Below are 18,442 nucleotides of genomic sequence, written 5' to 3' on the forward strand. Positions count from 1 at the left end.
TACCATAATTTTTCTTACTGGGAACATTTTGTAATCTCTTTTCTAGATATAAGTATATACTACATTCTTTATTGTTTCTAAATCCAGAATATTTCAAATAGTATTGACGAATATATTATTATTTTTCTTATAGAATTTATATGAGGAAATCATTAAACACATAAGTTACAAAACTCCATTGTTTTTAATCATTATGAATATAATTATGAAGAAAATTACTTTTTATATGAACTTCATACTGAAATTTATTTTCATGTCAAAAAAATGCAAATTAAAGAAAATAAATAACATAATACACTGAATCATTTTATATCATTTAAGTACTATTTTGTATTTTATACAAGATATTTAATATAACAAGTAACTATAAACAAAATATAATTTGTAAAATGATATTAATAAAATGTAATATATAAGTACACAGTATAATAATATAGACTCAAGGAGATATGATGCATAAAATGAAACTGTAAACTTTTAATACCTAAAGCACAGCACGTGTAAATTTATAACATTTTAAACATATAAGTAGTTAAAATAAAGCAAATATATTCAATTTGTGGCTTGCCCAGTAATATTTTTACAAAAATGAGTAAATTTAGTTTGTAGTACTAAAAACAAGCTACTTAAAAGCTTTGCACTTATGAAATAATTTTTACATTTTATAATTGTTTCAATTCATAAATCAGAAATTACAGTCTGCCGTACAAAAGTATATTGGCGCTGGTATGTAATAATGGAGCGATTGTAATCTAAACATATACAATCCATTCAGATATGTCTTGGCTTATAATTTATAATGTCTAAGTTTTGATGCAAGAAAATAATCCGGAATATTAAAGCTACGTCTGCACCGAATGGAAACCTGAAAATAGTATCATTGTGTTGGACTGATTGTCTATCATTCGATACAAATCGCATAAAAAATGTTTGGTCTATTATGAAGTACAAATTGAAAGGAAAGTGTATTTTAAAGTTAAAAATTTTAATGAACCATTAAAAAAATATGGAGATCGCTACCTGTGTCGTATACCGAAAAATTAGTAAAAAGTATATCGGTACGTTGTCAAGCTATAATCGGTAATGAAGGAGATTGGATTTATTATTAAGCAAGAGCATACTAGTGCTGTAGATGTATTTTCAATCAAAACAAAGTAATTTTTGTTTTGTAGGACAGACTGTACTTTGATTAGTTAATACAATAAAGTAAAGCATTTATAATTCAAATACGTAAAAGTGATGTATCATCATATACTGCTTTTTTATTGAGTTATATGGAAAGTAAATTAATTTAATTTATTGAATTTATTTATAGTTGAACTATATATGTACATATATTAATATGAGAATAAATAAAACTGAAAAATACCAAAATTTCAGCAGAAAAGACATATACTTGAATATGTATATATACGTAGGATATATATATACAATTTTTACATCACAATATAGAAGGAATAAAATTTTAGAAATTAAATAAGAACTTTCCATTTAACTCAATACAGAAATCGATTTTAATATTAAAAATTTCGCGTTTCTTCGTTATTAAGTTAAGGCAATTCTAATTATTTAATATAACTGTATTGAAATCCTTATAAATTGCTTCTGAGCTATATGTATAACAATAACATCGATCAGTAACAATTATTCTAACATCTAATTCATGATCGATGTAATACTAATTCAGACATTTGTATGTAAATATATAGATACAGTTTAAAGTTTAAAGGAACGTCATACCACGGTAATGTACGTCAACACTTACTAAATAGTACTTTCTTTGGTAAGTAAAATAAATAATTCATTAAAGTGTTTAAAATAATAATTAGATACACAAAATAGTTAAAATTAATAGCTTTAGATTTGCATACGTTTTCTTAGAAATAGAACATTAATATCTAGTAAGAAGGAAATTATTATAACATTCCGAAAAAATCACAGGAGATATAGTAAATACAGCGCTTAATTATTTCATCTTAGTAAAGATGTATAACTATTCTTAGTTAGATCAAAGCTGTCTACAAAAGATTAAACATTATAATCAGAGGAAATCTAGTACAAACTAATAGATATAAGCACATAACTAATTAGCAAAATACTTTTAAAATTGTGAATGACAATGAAGTCTCAGATCTTGTACTAATATACAAGAATTTTTCTTGTGTAAAATTTGCTATGTAAAATTTAATCTTCGAATTTGATAGTGTATCAAGCAAAATATATATACAGATGATTAAAAAGCTTATTTCTGAAAATGCAATATAATTTAGTGTTTTTTAAAACTAAATTTTGTTTATAAAAACAAAACCCACTAAAAATGCTACCAGAGCATTAAATGTGATATACTGTAATATACATATACACAATTATTCTTTCAATTGAAGGTTAATTGCTCAAATGTTTTTATTACCAGCCCATTGTAGAAGTAACGTGAGAACCAACTGTAAAATCTTTGTATTGAGAAAAAACACAGATCTGAAAAATGTTTCAAATAAGATAATGAACAATTTGAAATAGTTTTATTTTAACTAACCTTGTCTTTTAGTCGTTGGCAAAGCTGTAATGCAATAGTAAGTAGTACTAAAGCATCATTTAACCATGGAACACTACATTCTGCTTGTTGTGTTTCATACTTAACACTACCATGTGCATTTTCTAATTGGTATATTGCTAAAACTAGTTTATAACTTTGAATATAAAAACTAATTGCCAAATTTTCTGGAAGATTAGGATTTAATGACTTCTGCAATACAAAAGATTGATAGTTTACGATGAAATATGATATCAAGCCTAACTGTGTAAGGGATTAATATAAATCAAATATTCCTCAGAAATGTTTACTCACCATATTACGGCTTTTAATGAGATCATCAATAGTTTTTTTTCTAGGAACAATTAAACTTGTACGACTCCGTTGGAGACAACCAAGTATGTTCCCTAATACGTGCATAACTTCATCAGATGTCTTAAATGGATAATGACGATCAACATTATCTATGTGAGCTATAGCTTGTTGTAAATGATTAGCAGCATCTTGTATTTGTTGTAACTTCCAAGGATGTTCAGTTTGTATACTTGTTCTCATATTAATATTTTGTTGACGCTGTACTTTAAAATTAACTTCCTACAAACATGTTTTTTTTAGATAATAATATAGCTGCAAATTAACAAAATAATTGACACTTACTGCATTTGTAATACTGTCACCAGTTAAAACAGCAACACATTTTACTTGGTCATGTGGTGCAGCAAATACAAACCTATCTGTTTTATTATGTTGATCGTTGCCAAATAATGCTAATGGAAATCTTTGTGCACATTCCTGCAATATAACATACATTAACATGATATGTATGCATATAATATAAATAATAATTTCTTTACTTTGTTTTATAATAAATTCCAGAAATATATAATACCATTAAAATATTCCTTAGCTGTGATAGTGAAGAATGTACTTCTTCATGAAGCACCCATTCAAACTCCATTTGCTGAAAAATGTTATAATTAAATTCTAATCGCTTCGTATAACAATGTGGACAATGATTAAAACGTTAATAAGAATTAATACTGCATCATTTTGCATTTGGAGTTCATACATATCCTTTGTTACAAAAGTGTTTACAAATAATCATTAAATACATACTTGAGTAAATTAATATTTTGTTCTACAAGTTTTGATATCTTACAGCTATTATTTATTTAAATATATAACATACTATACTCATGTCCAAGTAACAAATTATTTTTGTATATAAATTTTAGTCCTATATTCAATAAATTGTAATTTGTATTGAATGAATATTTTCATATGATTTAATCAATCATAGTTACTAGAAAATAAATACTGTCACAAATTTTTTAAACAGGATTACTGAATTGTGTATTCCTATATGTAAATAAGAAATAAACGTAACATCACAAAATCATTCACTGAAGGGAACATAACCACAAAGAACTTGTCTCAGTAAAAACAGTAAGAGTAAATTGATTAGTTCGACGATAGATAAGGTACACTATCATCGCGAACCGCGAGACGGCGAGGTCGCCTAAGTGATTAGATAAACTGTAAGTAAAGGCAAATAGCTTACGAGATTGTGAGCCTCCTCCTTCTCGCAGTCAGCCATTTTCTCTACCGGGTGATGCCTACCACTTGTTTCCTAGTTACTTAAGATTCTATATTTGTCTAATCTTTAAGATTCTTTTATAGAATTTCTACTTTCTTCTTGGAATATCTCATTTATTACTCAACCTGCGACAGAATGTCGTCGTTACATTAAATGCCAAAGATAAATCCCGTCATCTTCAATGTGAAATTTTGCAATCTTAAATAGATAAATCGTTATCATTATAAGATATTTTTATGTTCTAGGATTAGTATGAATTATTGTAGAAATTTACCTACCAGTAAATAGACTCAAACAGTTAGCAATAAAATAGTGACATTTGCCCTATCTTTATATTATAAAAAGAAAGGTAATTACAAGTTTATCTTAATAACATACTAACATACTTCTAAATAATATTTTGTCAAAATCAAGTATTTACAAAATCTAAATTCTATATTGCATGTTAAATTTGCTATTTCATGTAAAAAAAAAACTTTATTATTAAAACGAATAACAAATTTTGGACTTTATTTATCATTTATTAAAGAGAGAGAGAGAGAGAGAGAGAGAGAGAGAGAGAGAGAGAGAGAGTGAGAGTGAGTGATCTTGATTAGATAACATTATGTATAAATATACTTAGAATTTGTAGAATTATCTGAAAATCCACAAGTGGAATTACAAATATATTAAATATACATATAAAATATATTAAGCAATATTTTTTATCATCTTATCAAATTATTCTTTATTTTCAGGAATTGATTTTTCCATTTAAGTTTATAATATTGGTGGCATATTTCTCACCCTTGTAAGCTTAATTTATTACTAAAAATATGAGTCTCAAATTGTATTATGATTTATTATCACAGCCAAGTAGAGCTCTCTATATATTTTTAAAAGTTTGTGATATACCATTTGAAGGAAAATTTGTAAATTTAACGAAAGGTGAACATCTTAATCCAGAGTATCAAAGGATCCATCCTTTTCAAAAAGTACCTGCCATTGAGCACAATGGTTTTAACATGATGGAGAGGTATTATTGTTTTTTAGTATGATTTATAATTTGTATTAAAAAGAAGAAATAAATTAAATATAAATTTTGATTTACAATTATATATAAATATAATGTCATGTTTTATTTTTTATGTCAAATATTTCAAAACTAGTAACTTAAATGAAAGTTATAAATGTCATTGATATTTTTTAATAACTTTTTACCTTTATTCTTTGAATGAAGATATGAAATGAAAATCGTTACAGAAATAAGAAAATGTATAAATTATATCATATTTCTATATAAATAACTTTATGATTTAATTTGCAAGAAATTAAAGAACATTGAATGTTTTATAGTGTTGCAATTTTAAGATATCTCTGCAGAGAATTTAAGGTAGCTGATCATTGGTACCCTCAAGACTTAAAACTTCAACTTAAAGTTGATGAATATCTTGAATGGCAGCATCTTAATACAAGACTAAATTGTGCTTCATACTTTTTTATGAAGGTAAAGAAATTCCTTTATCTATAGAGAATGATATTGAGTCTATAGACAATGATAATGACAAGAGAATGATGTTCTTCCTATTGATAAAAATTTTTATTATAGTACATGAAACCATTATTAACTGGAAAATCAATGAACCCAGAAAGTCTAATGCAATATGAAAAACGCATGATGCAAACACTTGATGATCTAGAAAATTTCTGGTTAAAAGACAAAAACTTTTTAACTGGTTCTAAAATCAGCATTGCTGATATTCTAGGGTCATGTGAGATAGAACAAGTTCGTAAGTAATGATATGTGCATTCACTGAAAATAAAATAAAAATAAATAAATAGTATCAGGAAAGCCTTGGCAGATAATTTTTAATATTTTACTATTTGGTAGAAGATAAACCATTTTCATAGTTAATATACAACATAAAAAATAATAAAAAATAAAGATTGTATTGTTATATTACTATAGAAACGTAATTTTCAATTAGGAATAGTTGGGTATAATCCAGAAGAGAATCGGCCTCATTTAACTGCATGGATGAAAAGAGTTGCAGATAAAACAAGTCCTTATTATCAGGAAGCTCATGTACTTTTAAATAAGCTTACAAGTAAGGTAAAACAAGAGGGATTAAAAAGCAAGTTTTAATAATCATGAATTTTGAATCTATGCTCACTCATTTAAGAATTACATAAGAATTTGTTTATAATTTTCTTATATTTGTTACAAAATAATATTTTTATTCGTAACGTTTTAAAAAATATGTTTCGAAAAATATATAATTTGTTTTTTAAATAATTAAAAAAAATGTGAGTAATCAAGATATATTTTTTTATTAAACATGTATCAGGTACATATGTGTGCGAATGTAGTAGTGTTTTACTATATTAGATGTGTATGATACGAAGTATACCAGTCTTATTGCACAACAAAGTTATATTATAAAATGTTAAACATATATATTATTGTTATTGTTGTATTATTATATGATACTACATTTGAAAACTATGTTTACTTTTGTATGAAAAAGCTATAGAAAAATATCTTTTTTACTCCACATAAAATACGTTTTGTGCATCAAATCAATATTCCAAAATTTATATTTCTAACCTAATTAATTTTATGTGACTTTCTTTAATTTTGGCATTTTCTTTGGGCATCTTTGTACGTGGACATACCAATGTTTCTCTTGGCACCGTTCATCACAATAAAAGGCCATTTCACATCCTAAACATTTAAACTTTGGTCCGATAATACCACAATTTAAACATGTGAGATTATGTGAACTATTCGGACTACGATTCACTTTACCTAGATGCGGTGTCTCGCAATTCCTGGTTTCAGTTTCTAATACATTTTTCGATAATTGTGCATGTGAATGAATTAATGGCATTCGATATTGTCCTGTTGGAACAATAGACGTCATCGTCGACTGCGCATCATTATTAATAACTGAATTTGTTTGCGCAAAATTATCCGTGGTTTTCACAAATGCCAATCGGTCGAACACAAAATTTTGCATTTGTTGATACTTAGTGTTTTCATGACTTTCTTTGTTAAAATTACTATCTTGAGTTAGATTAGTTACGTCATGATTAATAATTGATCTGGTAGCGCCCGATACGTGAGGTGGTTCTCTGTCAATGACATTTGGAATACCAGTAGGCGATAATGCATCCGTCTCGGTTCTATTATAAGTCAACGTATCTCGTTGCCTATCAAAGGAAGCAGCAGCGACAACAGCAGCGGCTGCTGCTGCGGCGACAACATCCGGTATCATTCTGTTCCGAGAAAATTGATTGTTTGTCGGATAGCCGATTAAAGAATTTCGAGGCAGGGTTTGATGAGAAGTTGATAAAGACGGTGGTGATAGAAATAACGATGGTAAACAAGTTGTGGTACCAATGTTGCTAGTGGTAGAGTTTCCTCGAAGACGATCAAACTCCAAATTACCCGAATGCTGTAGAGTGTTTGTCGATGGTGAGGGATACCTTACAACTGGATCTTGTATTGTGGGGAAACGTTTATCCATATGATGCATTGATCGCAAGCTTTCTTGCACAGGGAAATGAAATGGTAAGGAACCGGAGTGTAATCGTGGGTGATATGGATAAGGACCGTAAGGACAAATTGGTGGATGATAACTTAAGGCGGTACTGTTGTAAGGATCGATCTGTAATGTAAAAAATTATACGTGATTGTACTTCATCAGTGCATAAATATTTATACATTGTTAATATTGGTATACTGTGATTAATAAGATAATATAATATTTGATAATATAATATAATATACAATATAATACAAAAAATATATTACATAAGTATTCGAATCTGTTCAATAAGTTTTCTGTATCTTTTGTAATAAAATACGAATATTTTGTCAACTATATTACCTCAACATTTTCAATCCTGCCGAAATGAAAATATTAAAATAGACTTATTCTACTTACAGCGTAATTATTCGGGTAAAATTGAGTCATAGGAATTGGTGGACAAGCACCAGGTCGTAAAGGAGGAACTGCTGCAACAGGTTGCGAAAGAGTCACGGATGCCGCAACATGTTGTAGTTGCTGTTGCTGATGATATTGCCATTTCTCTGTACCGCGTTGAGGCGTTGAATTTATTATGTGATTATTGATATTAGGTCCAACCATCTTTGGTATTTCAGACCCAGAAATTTGCTACGATGTATTATAAAATTATTCAGAGTATTCGGAGAAATTTCAAAAGAAAATTGAAAAATTCTATTTAATTGCACTTACGCGTGTAGTGTTTTCTCCTGGTACAAACGGCACATTTTCTGTGGCTTGCAATTTGGGTTTGGTTATTGAAGCTTGCTTTTTCGACATTCGAGCGAACCAGTTACCAAGAGTAGGAAATTGTTCAGTTATAGAATGATTCCCGCTACTCTTCTGTACAGAATCAGCCGGAATTTCTTCTCCTTTACGGCTCTGTCGCAACCTGTATGCATAAAATGTAAGGTAGAAATATAGATAATAAAATATATTAATTTTTCATTTAACTTACGCGAACTTTTCCTGATTCAACATCGTTTGTGAAGAATCAAATTGAGTTGGCTGACCCGAACTCGATGAAACCTGAAACGAATTCAACACTATGTATAGTATAAAACAATATTACAAATAAAATTTTATTTGTCTGAAAATTATATTTTACGAACCTTTTGCGAATTTATACTATCTTCATGATTTGTCGAAAATGGTACTTTCTCTTGATTGGATTCATAAAAATTAGGTTGTACTGTATGATCCCTTGACAAAGAGAACTGTTTGTCAGATATCACCTCAAACGATTTGTTTCCTTGAACAGTTGTTGGTATTTCCACGCAATTAGCTACAGAACTTATTATGGGTCCAACATCCGGAAATTCCAAACACTTGATTTTTTCTGGTTCTTGGATCACAAGACGACACTGAGTAAATCCTTTGATCGATTTATTTCTTTCGTCTTTCTTTTCCCGAGCTGCATGGTTGTTCTCTGGTGATTGAATAACCTTGTTCGAATGATTGAAAGCTCTCTTATTTACACTAGAATTAGAACTTTCTATATCGATATTGATATTATTTTTATGGACTACAGGCATAGTCTGCACATGTTTCTCAATATCTGGAGTATCTTTGTCCACGGAATCAGTTAAATCCCCAGGAAGTGGATCTGTAGAAAACGTTGATTTCATCAATTCTTCGTTCACAGGCCAAACTTTCCTTTCAACGACTTGTAACTCTTCTTCCACCGAGTCTTGACTCGACGAGATAGTTAAACATATCTTTGGTAAAATTGGTGGACTATTTCGAACCTCTTCTGGCAGAATACTATGACAATCTAGAGATGATCGTGGTGACAATTTAGGTGGTTCAGGTGATGACACCGGAGAATTGTTATTCGCCGAAAAATCTGCGTTTCTCTCGTTTAAATTTATACATGGACACTTGTTATCAGAAGAATTCAGGCTATCATTATTTTCATTAATCGCTTCCTTCGAGATCGAGAGGGCTGCAGACAGTCTGTCATGTAATTTTGATAGATTTTCTATTTGCTTTTCGTAACGATTCATCACTTGCCTTAATCTGATATTTTGTTGAGAGTTCGAATCACTCGCCATTTGCTTAGCTAATTCCAAAGCTTTATTTCGTAGTTCACGTAGTTTCTGTTTTAGTCTATTACGCCTGTACTTTAGTTTGTAGTTATCGGTGTTTAAAGTTGTAAAATCTGTGTCTTTCTCGAAGAGTATATCGTTCCAGTTATTAGAATTTGGACTAGGTGGTGATTGAGACGCTGTGTCTGTGATGATTCTATAGTTTGATTCGTGTTCCGACCCCGTGACGATTTGAGAATCGTCGTATCTCTCTGTTTCTGTCACCAGAAATAATATTTAAATCAAATAAAAAGATTTTGAACACGTCCATCATGGAACTACTTCAAAAGATTTTCTATTTAATCGTATTATTTTAAATTAAAACAAACAATGATGTATAATTAATTTTGCTATTTTTGCGTTATGTTCTACAAAATATAATACATAGACTGCAAATTCTAGATTTTTATGTTCTAAGCGTAGAATCGTTTTACTTAAATAAATATTGTAACGAAGACTGTATACTTTGGATATTCTATGTATTTTTACGTATTATGCGTATTCTATGTAATTTTGCTGTTTTAAATTTTCCATAAATGCATAAACATTCGCGTTTAACGTATTAACTAATACAACTTTTTAATTACTTTTATTATTTATTATTACCTGTATGCACGACTTTCTTCAGTCTCAACGGAGGAACCAATTTATTTCCATTTTTTTCATCTCCTTTCGTCGTGGAGGCAGCTCTAACGCACTTGTCAGTACAAAGATTCTGTACGCCTTCAGTTGCATTCGAGCCACAGAAATTTGTTAGGAACTCTTTAATCGAACTTTCCATACATTCCTCTTTATTTTGTCTAGAATTTGCTTCCTGCGATTTTTTTTTCTTCCTTCTTTCTTTAACATTAGTCTCGTGTTCCATATCGTCATCATTTCTTTTCTTTATCATACTCAGACTTTCCACGCTTGAAATTTGTGGAACAAAGTAAGCCATCGAGCTCACGGTATCTTTTGATGTTATTTGTTTTTTAGAAATATTATCTTTTTTATTCGACAATGTACTGTTTGATTTCATTAATTCTACTTCTACTAAGCCCACGGTAGATTTTGGTAAGATGAGAGATGATGAATCTTTTCGAATGAATCTCGTAGGTACGGACGGTGCCGGAAGAATAGGTAAAGAACGATTTGGTTGTACCGGTATGAAGCATGGCCCACGGTCTCGTAAGGCAGTTGCTAAACTGTTGTTTCCATTACAATTTAATTTGCTTGAACTATCTGCTATTATAATTCGAGGTTCTGGAATGCAATGGCAAATTGCGCAAAGAAAACAGAATATTGATTAATTATATTTGATGATCCGATTGCAAAAGAACTCGTAATGCGTATGCTCGTAATAAATATGTAAATTGAAATAAATTTTGAAAAAATTAGATCAAATACGTCGTATGAAAATGAAAAAATAATAAACAGCGATTTATTGCTTTATAATAAATTATAAGTTAGTGTAGTAATGATTGTGATTCATAACTAATAGATTGTAGTATTACGTGTCCTATATTTAGTACCATTATAAGGAAAGACTTGTTTAACGATTTTATGGGGAAATGTAGATTGAAATGTGAATTGAAACAATATATATGTGTTTTATAAATAGAAATTATATAAGACCAATATATCATAAATAAATTAAATACAACAGTACATCTGTACTTCGATTTGTTGTATCATTGAATCAGAAAAATCTTTAAATATTTCGTTTAAAAACCGTTTAAAAATTGTTCATACTAATAAATATATTTCTCTCTTAACAAGTGCTTCCCTCTAAAAAAAAGGGACTTAAATTTTATCTCATGTCTTATCAATGACAATTATAGTGCCACTAAAATTATCTTCACCTATTACAATGTTCTGTACCTAATGCGATGTTCGTAGTGCATTTCTCGTTCTCATCTTCCTTTTCATTCGTCATGTCTGCCTTTACATCACAGAATCGCTTCAAAATCGTTTGTTTCCACGTGCTTTTCTCATCAGCTGTTAAATCAACAAAAATAGGCGTCTGTTGTTCCCATGTATTTGAAATTGCACTTTCTTCCGGCGCGCAATCAAAATCATTTTCTTCGACCGCCCCATCAAACTTTTTCAAAACTTTCTCGTTTCCTCTCGAAGTCTCGCTCACTTTAAGACTTCCTTGAATTTCGCTGGAGCTACTGATCAAACAAACATCCAGTTCCTCCTTGAAATTCGTGGCATTTTCATCACAATATAAATGTGCCACGTGACAGGCATCTTTTTCTTCCGTTTCTTGCAGCTCGCTCGAAGATTCTTCGATAAACGACAAACTTGGAGATCCGGAGGAATCTTTGATCTTCTTGTTAATGATACTGTCGCGAGATATCATTACCTTCGGCCAGCTGTTCTTGGTGAATAGTTTAAACGTCGGTTTCTGCTTCTTCGATCTTCCTCTCTGTTTTTTCTGCGAATCACTCGATTTACAACTACCAAGTTCTTTCATTTTTTTCCTTCTCTTCCAGCGTAAATGGTGGTGATAGTAATGGTTTGTCCAGAGACAGCGTGAGAAGAGGGATAGGTTCTTCGTATCGATTTAAGTCGATGCGAGGCAAATTGATGGTTGCTTTTCAAACATATTTGAGTTTGGTTTTTGGACATGGATATTTTATGGATTAAGTGACATATAATATTCTTAGAATTTGTTTTACGGTTTTGTGTGTGTGTTTATTATTCACTAAAGTTTTTATTGAACTTAGGCATAAGAAGCGCGATAGAAAGTGCAACAATGAAATAAAATAGTTAACAAAAGTTCAGAATGAAATTTTTCTGAGTCTGAACTAAAATTAGTGTGCTATCTTTTATTTCATGTAAATTGCACACATATATTTTTTACATCTAATAAATAGTTTAGGATATTGTAAAAATTTGTCGAGACTCGAAATATGTTTGTAAAGAGACTATATTTGGAAAATCTGGAATATTTCAATTTCTTTTAAATTTCTCTAAATGTTATAAAGTAACATATATCATATATTTAATGTGTAATACTATAAATACTTCAACAAATTTTGTGCACCATCTTATGACAAATTGTTTTGAAAACTGCGGATTAATTATTTATCACATAAAAGGTATAGAAATTACATAACACACGCTTTCTTCTTCTGATTTCTTCATACCTTTACTATACTATATAGAAGTAGATTATACAATATGATGCACAGAAATGAAACTCTAGTTAGCTATTACTAAGTTTGTAAAACGTATACTTGCTGATTCGCAGAATTGATTTCGATTTCAGTACTATCCTAATAATACATCTAAAGTAGTTATTGTTTTGAAAATAGTTCATTTTGTGTCTAAAGCATTTATAAGTCTAATATTCCTTAAAAAAAAAATATTTTTTATGCGGGAAAAATTGCTTTCTTTTGGCACAGATATATCGGAACAAAACTGTCTTAGTCGCATCAGCATAAAAGTTAAAATATTATTGTTTTAATGTAATACAGCAATATCTACATTCTAAATATAAAAATGTCGTATCCGATTACTTTTATTCAGCACATAATTAATTCTTTACTAAAATCGAACACGTGATTTATTTTACTCGATCTTTCACTTTATCAAATCGATTATTCATACTTACGATTTTCACCAAATACATGTTATGCAATTGTTAAATATTATGTTTCACCTCCATTGATATACCTATGAAGATATACAGATCTTTTATAGACACGCACACACAAATATTGTCACAATAAAAAGATAAAATTATTTGTGATTCACAAAACTCTATGATTCTGTCCCACTGTTCTTATTCACGTTTGAAAAAATTATTATTTAAAAAATATATGTGACAATTTATTATATTAAAAAAATCAAGTCGAAGAATGAGGAAAGAACAGAAAATAAAATATCATTTAACAAAAATAGTTTCGTGTAATTTTATATCTCTAAAATCTCTCATAAATCATTCATTTGAGGAAAGTGTAAGGGGGAAAATGAAAAAATGAACGCAGTTCTTTGAAATTTAAGATGGAAATTATATTATAAGCTAAATAAGAAGGAGTGGCAACAATCTTGTGTGTGTTTCGGTGCACGTGTAATTATATTCTCCCGAATAAACTAAAAATCGAATGAACAGTTAATTAAAAATAAAGATAGCGTGCAATTGGAAATTTCAAAGCGAAAATCGCCTTTTTTTGGTCGAATGATTTTGTCTAATTGTAGGTATAAAACGTTATAAAACTATCAAATTTAACTATTCCGACTGGCACATGTTGCAAAGTAGATCGAGACGGTGTCGCGCGAAAAGTGAAGCCAGACACCAAGGAATCTTACACGTACACTCGTATTCCCACTTCTAGAAAAGTTCTTATTAGGGAAACCCTTCGCAATTGGCTGACTAGAACGCAGTCGTTTGGCGCAGCTCAGAAATACAATGTTTAGTGGCAAGACATGTAAGAAAAAAGACAATACATTCTTCTTTGGCATTACTTTCAAAGGACTTTTTCCTCTATATGGTACATTATCTTTGTTCATTGCCGATTGGAAGAATGGTTGAAACGTGGTGGATGTGGTAGTTACAAATTGTTTTTTCTTCCTCTCTTTCTTCCTTCTTTTCTTTCTCTCTTTTTCCCTTTCTTTCATATAATAAGGGAGCGTATATACTACGGGGGAAGATTTGAAATGATACATGTTTTCTTGGGAGGGAAAAGAATATTTTATAACAGAAATACATTTGCTAAAGTATGAACACGTAGAGTATATATCATACTTTGGAACAATAAAGCATTTTTTTACAGTATTAGAATTTATATAGAATTTATATAGAATTTTAATGCTAAAATTTGTTAAGAAGCCGACGTTCGTTTCATTATCTTCTTCTATTATCACTATGGTTAACAGTAATTAATCACTTAATTACTATCTAATTTTTTCACTCAAAATTATTTTACAAATTAAATTTACTGTCTGTAACATAATATATATTATATTTATATTAGAATAGAATAAATACAAAATGTATTTTTTGAAGTTTCTTATAAAATTACTGTTAGTATTAGAAATCGTATTTTTATAGTTACAAATTTAACTTTAATAGTTACTTATACTTGTTGTATATAATCTACCTACTATTATTGTTACTATATTCGTATTCTATTAACATAACTAGTACGTGCAAGTCATGAGCCAGCTTGTGGAAGAAACAAAAATGTGTCTTTTCTAATTCCATTGTATGTTCATATAGTAAATAATAGTATCTTGATACGCAATCGAGTTAAATTTAACTACTGCGTGTAAAATGGTCATTGTGTGTGGATGATATCGATCGACTTTTTTATTCTTCAGACGCTGTTTAATGCTTAAATGCAAAAGTTCCCCTTGCAAAATCGATTCGCCAAATAATCGGTGCGTTGGATATTTCCCACGAGAGACTCATCGAAGGACAGTTATTACTGGCTGTATAAAGCATGATAATGGTTTGCTTTTAAAATTTTTAGAAGCACTTTGAATCGCACAAAACGAAAATTTAACGCTATTTTTTAAATGTTCTAATCACAACATGAAACGTAAAAATCATATGTTTATCAGGATATGTTGCAAAACTTCTATGCGTGCAAAAATTTTCTTTTGTGTTGCCAAATCTGCATTCAGTATCAGTATTAAAACGTAATCAGTATTACAGTATCAGTATCAAATAATAAATCTTTAATAGTCTTTGTTATTACATTCTCTAACATCTGTAATAAACTTATTGTTAATTATTATTATACGTGTCTCTCAATCATTATTAGATAAGACTGTTTTGAACTATAATAAAAAACATGAATGGTATTCTCTTCACTATCACCGATCTTTTAAAAATACACGAGTTTCAAATGGAACTAATATTCGTAGGAAGATATTTTAAAACCGTTTATTATACCGAATATTATACAAGATTGTATATTTTGCCTGCAATATGAACATTTAACAGACAAACGACACGTAGTCACATGTGCATTTTCCCACCTGAGGAAAGTCGACGACGAGTAGGGAAACTCGGCAACGAACGTTTACACGAACAAAAGGGGTGATTCACCCTACCACTTTGTACTTGGGGATTCTTCTTCCTTGCTAAAAGTAATAAAATAAAACAAAATATTTCTGATAATATATTTTAATAGAATGCATTTCAATGAAACGTAAAATATTGAAGAAATATTAATAATTGATAAAAAAAAATATAAATATTTTAATGTACATATATACAAATTTACTTTAGTAATAAATATTAAAATTTAATCAATAAATAGCTATGCTGTAGATACTTCGATGTTGAAAATGAGTGTAAATAATATTGATAATATTATCAAAAATATTTCGGTAAACATTCTGTTACACAATTGAAATATGTTGTCGGTTTACTATTGACCAAACAAACGACGAAATCACAGGTTAATGAACAAAACTTATTCCTTATCAGTCCTCGATGTCAGTTCTTCCTGGTTAATCTATCCCCATTTTTGTTTTACCGATATTTGCGACAGTAACAAAAATATTTTGAGGAACGTGCCATTAAAATAAATCACAGAAATTTTTCAGACTGATACCTTGCCATAATAATTATTTGTTAAATAGCCTTCATGGATTGATAAGTTAAACAACGAATATCGAAGATCTCGTTTCGGAAAAAATAAAATCTTGGAAAGTGTAAAATGGTAGTGCAAAGAATAAGAAATAATACATCAAAGTCAAACACAATTTGTGGATCACCGTCTTGTAGTGCAAAAGATAGAAAGGAAACGAAATGCAAAGATGTTTGTTCTAGTGGACCACGGAATACTTGTATTCGAATTGCAGAATGTAAATCTGGTCAACATCGTTATTCGTACAATGGAAAAGAGGTAATTTTATATTTTGTTTTAAACATAGAAAATTTATATAATAATTGTTGTAAGATAGTATTTGTATAGTTTAATAATAACGTCTATGAAAGAAATCTCGATATTGAAATACAACTATGTATCCCGTTATTTTAGCATGTTGTTAATTAATTAATAACATCATACCATTGATACACAAATATTTGTCGTGTCTGTAATAATTGCATTTTAAATTATTTAGTCAACCAAAAAGATAGGTAGAAGTAAACCAAGAATGCAGCTGAATGGACAGAAAATCATAAAAAAGAGACTACCTCCTCCAAAAATTTTAACAAAAGAAGAGTACGACGAATTTCAAAAATACAGTTCTATGACGAAGGAAGAGCGAGACGCGGCTCTTAAATCGGAGGAAGAAGAGAGGCAAAGACTTATGAAAGAGAGTATGGAGAGAAAAGAGGAATTTCGTAGAATAGATCAAGGAAGGCCTCGAGAAAAGTGCCCGCAATTGGCCGAAATAGAAGAGGAAGCTAGGAAAAGAGCGAAACATGTGCTTGAAAGAGCAGAGAAGATGAAGCTCGAACAGGAGGAAGAAATCCAAAAGTGCAATAGAATCATTTTAGAGACTAAATGTCGTGCTATCAGAGACGCTCAGGTAGATAATGTGAATTTACATATTAAATAATTAAATAAAATTCTCTTTTTATATATTATATTTAAAGCTTGTAATTTTTAACAGATAGCAGAAAAAAAACTAATGGAACTCGAGTTGGAGGAAGAAGAGAAACGTTTAAACGATATGATGGAAAATGAAAGAAGATGGGCGATTAAAGAAGAAATTAAAAAAGAACAGGACGAAGCGGTAAAAAGACAAAAATTTGCTAATAGTCTAATCGATCAAATAAAAGAAAACGAGGAAAACAGGATATTAGAGTTTGAAAGGAAGCAAGAGGAAAGTCGATTAATTAATTTAAACAATATCAATTGGCAACAGGAAGAAATTACAAAATTACGAAATAAAGAATCTGAAAACGCATTAATTCGACAACAGCTCGCTGAAGGGAACGAGCAATTAAAACACTTTAAAGCCATGGAAAAACAGCAAAATAAAGTCATTGATCTTAGGTAAGATTTATCAAATTATTAAACTATTGAAGTTTTGATCAATCATCAATGATAATATTTCATAGGATACAAGAGTACCAACGGTATAAGGAAGAAAGGGAAGCAAAGCTGGCGGAAGAACGAAGATTGGAAAAATTAGAAAAAGAAAAGGCTAAAACAACTGTTGCAATACAGACATTGCAAGCAAGGGGTCAACAAGTATTTAATTATTTAATTAATGGAATTATCCTTTTTTCCATTTATTTAAATTTTTTACCTTACGTTGCAATTATTAGTTTCTGGTTTAAATATCAAAGCCTTTGGATTCCTTTTTTATTTGTACCATCATATTGTATATTATAAATTTTATTACAATATTTACAAATAAGAATAAATAGATAATTATACATTTCGCACTTATATTTTAATAATTATTTTTTGCTCTCCTTCTCTAGGAGCGAATCGATGAATTGAATGCTGCACGAATTCAAGAAGAAGTAGAAAGGCAATGGAGACAAAAAGAAAAGGAAGAAGCTCTTAAAAAAGCGCAAGCCCAAAAGTTACTTATAAAAGAAAGAGAAAAACAAATAAACAACAAACGAATAATGGAAGCAATTGAACTAGAACGAGAAAGACGTGAATTTGAAAAAATTGTACGTGTTCAGAAGGAAGCTTTCTGTCGAGAACAAAAAGAACTTGAAAAGAAACAGCGACAAGCATTAATTCATAGGAGCGAAATACTAAAACAGGTT

The 18,442-nt window shown here is 29.6% G+C and overlaps 4 protein-coding genes across 7 annotated transcripts in view; 2 read left to right on the forward strand and 2 right to left on the reverse strand.

The window, feature by feature from the left end:
• LOC126920156 (cilia- and flagella-associated protein 45-like) overlaps positions 1 to 18,442 on the forward strand; it is a 35,812-nt gene that overhangs the window by 17,059 nt on the left and 311 nt on the right. Inside the window, exons 2-6 of one of the 2 annotated variants that reach the window (XM_050730144.1) lie at positions 16,345 to 16,610; positions 16,831 to 17,241; positions 17,326 to 17,711; positions 17,777 to 17,909; positions 18,146 to 18,439. In XM_050730144.1, the coding sequence (XP_050586101.1) occupies positions 16,422 to 16,610; positions 16,831 to 17,241; positions 17,326 to 17,711; positions 17,777 to 17,909; positions 18,146 to 18,439 (1,413 nt within the window). In that variant the 5' untranslated portion in view covers positions 16,345 to 16,421. Of the gene's footprint in view, positions 1 to 16,344; positions 16,611 to 16,830; positions 17,242 to 17,325; positions 17,712 to 17,776; positions 17,910 to 18,145; positions 18,440 to 18,442 lie in introns of those variants that run through there. The other variant, XM_050730145.1, reaches the window with a different exon arrangement.
• Positions 294 to 4,240, reverse strand: LOC126920173 (protein rogdi). 2 transcript variants are annotated; one of them, XM_050730179.1, is made up of 6 exons: positions 4,092 to 4,240; positions 3,420 to 3,491; positions 3,188 to 3,322; positions 2,846 to 3,124; positions 2,534 to 2,743; positions 294 to 2,475 (listed from the first exon to the last, which is right to left on the reverse strand). In XM_050730179.1, exons 1-6 carry the CDS (start codon positions 4,125 to 4,127, stop codon positions 2,407 to 2,409), a joined length of 801 nt encoding a protein of 266 aa, XP_050586136.1. In that variant the 5' UTR covers positions 4,128 to 4,240; the 3' UTR covers positions 294 to 2,406. The 2 variants fall into 2 exon arrangements, with proteins under 2 accessions (XP_050586136.1, XP_050586137.1); XM_050730180.1 differs by lacking the exon at positions 4,092 to 4,240 and adding an exon at positions 3,720 to 3,761.
• LOC126920175 (glutathione S-transferase theta-1-like) lies at positions 3,835 to 6,686 on the forward strand. 2 transcript variants are annotated; one of them, XM_050730184.1, is made up of 6 exons: positions 3,835 to 4,068; positions 4,373 to 4,476; positions 4,865 to 5,142; positions 5,463 to 5,613; positions 5,716 to 5,896; positions 6,095 to 6,686. In XM_050730184.1, the coding sequence occupies exons 3-6, from the start codon at positions 4,943 to 4,945 to the stop codon at positions 6,250 to 6,252; spliced, it is 690 nt and encodes a 229-aa protein (XP_050586141.1). In that variant the 5' UTR covers positions 3,835 to 4,068; positions 4,373 to 4,476; positions 4,865 to 4,942; the 3' UTR covers positions 6,253 to 6,686. The 2 variants fall into 2 exon arrangements, with proteins under 2 accessions (XP_050586141.1, XP_050586140.1); XM_050730183.1 differs by lacking the exon at positions 3,835 to 4,068 and having other exon boundaries at positions 4,366 to 4,476.
• LOC126920187 (uncharacterized) lies at positions 6,415 to 12,514 on the reverse strand. The gene is given in 6 exon segments (XM_050730200.1): positions 6,415 to 7,777; positions 8,057 to 8,287; positions 8,369 to 8,704; positions 8,788 to 9,980; positions 10,369 to 11,004; positions 11,623 to 12,514. Coding segments are annotated over 6 exon segments (4,047 nt in total). The 5' UTR covers positions 12,221 to 12,514; the 3' UTR covers positions 6,415 to 6,724.

The sequence above is a fragment of the Bombus affinis genome, chromosome 9 (assembly GCF_024516045.1).
Source record: "Bombus affinis isolate iyBomAffi1 chromosome 9, iyBomAffi1.2, whole genome shotgun sequence".
Classification (NCBI taxonomy): domain Eukaryota; kingdom Metazoa; phylum Arthropoda; class Insecta; order Hymenoptera; family Apidae; genus Bombus; species Bombus affinis.

What these genes read in the sequence shown, in the direction of transcription:
- LOC126920173 (XM_050730179.1), bottom strand. Translation starts at nt 4,127, where the DNA reads ATGGCTGACTGCGAGAAGGAGGAGGCTCACAATCTC. An exon ending in AGGAGGAGGCTCACAATCTC is followed by an intron (nt 3,492 to 4,091) that starts GTAAGCTATTTG and finishes AACATTTTTCAG; the next exon opens with CAAATGGAGTTTGAATGGGT. An exon ending in TCATTAAAAGCCGTAATATG is followed by an intron (nt 2,744 to 2,845) that starts GTGAGTAAACAT and finishes TTTGTATTGCAG; the next exon opens with AAGTCATTAAATCCTAATCT.
- LOC126920175 (XM_050730184.1), top strand. Translation starts at nt 4,943, where the DNA reads ATGAGTCTCAAATTGTATTATGATTTATTATCACAGCCAAGTAGAGCT. An exon ending in GGTTTTAACATGATGGAGAG is followed by an intron (nt 5,143 to 5,462) that starts GTATTATTGTTT and finishes AATGTTTTATAG; the next exon opens with TGTTGCAATTTTAAGATATC. An exon ending in ATGTGAGATAGAACAAGTTC is followed by an intron (nt 5,897 to 6,094) that starts GTAAGTAATGAT and finishes ATTTTCAATTAG; the next exon opens with GAATAGTTGGGTATAATCCA.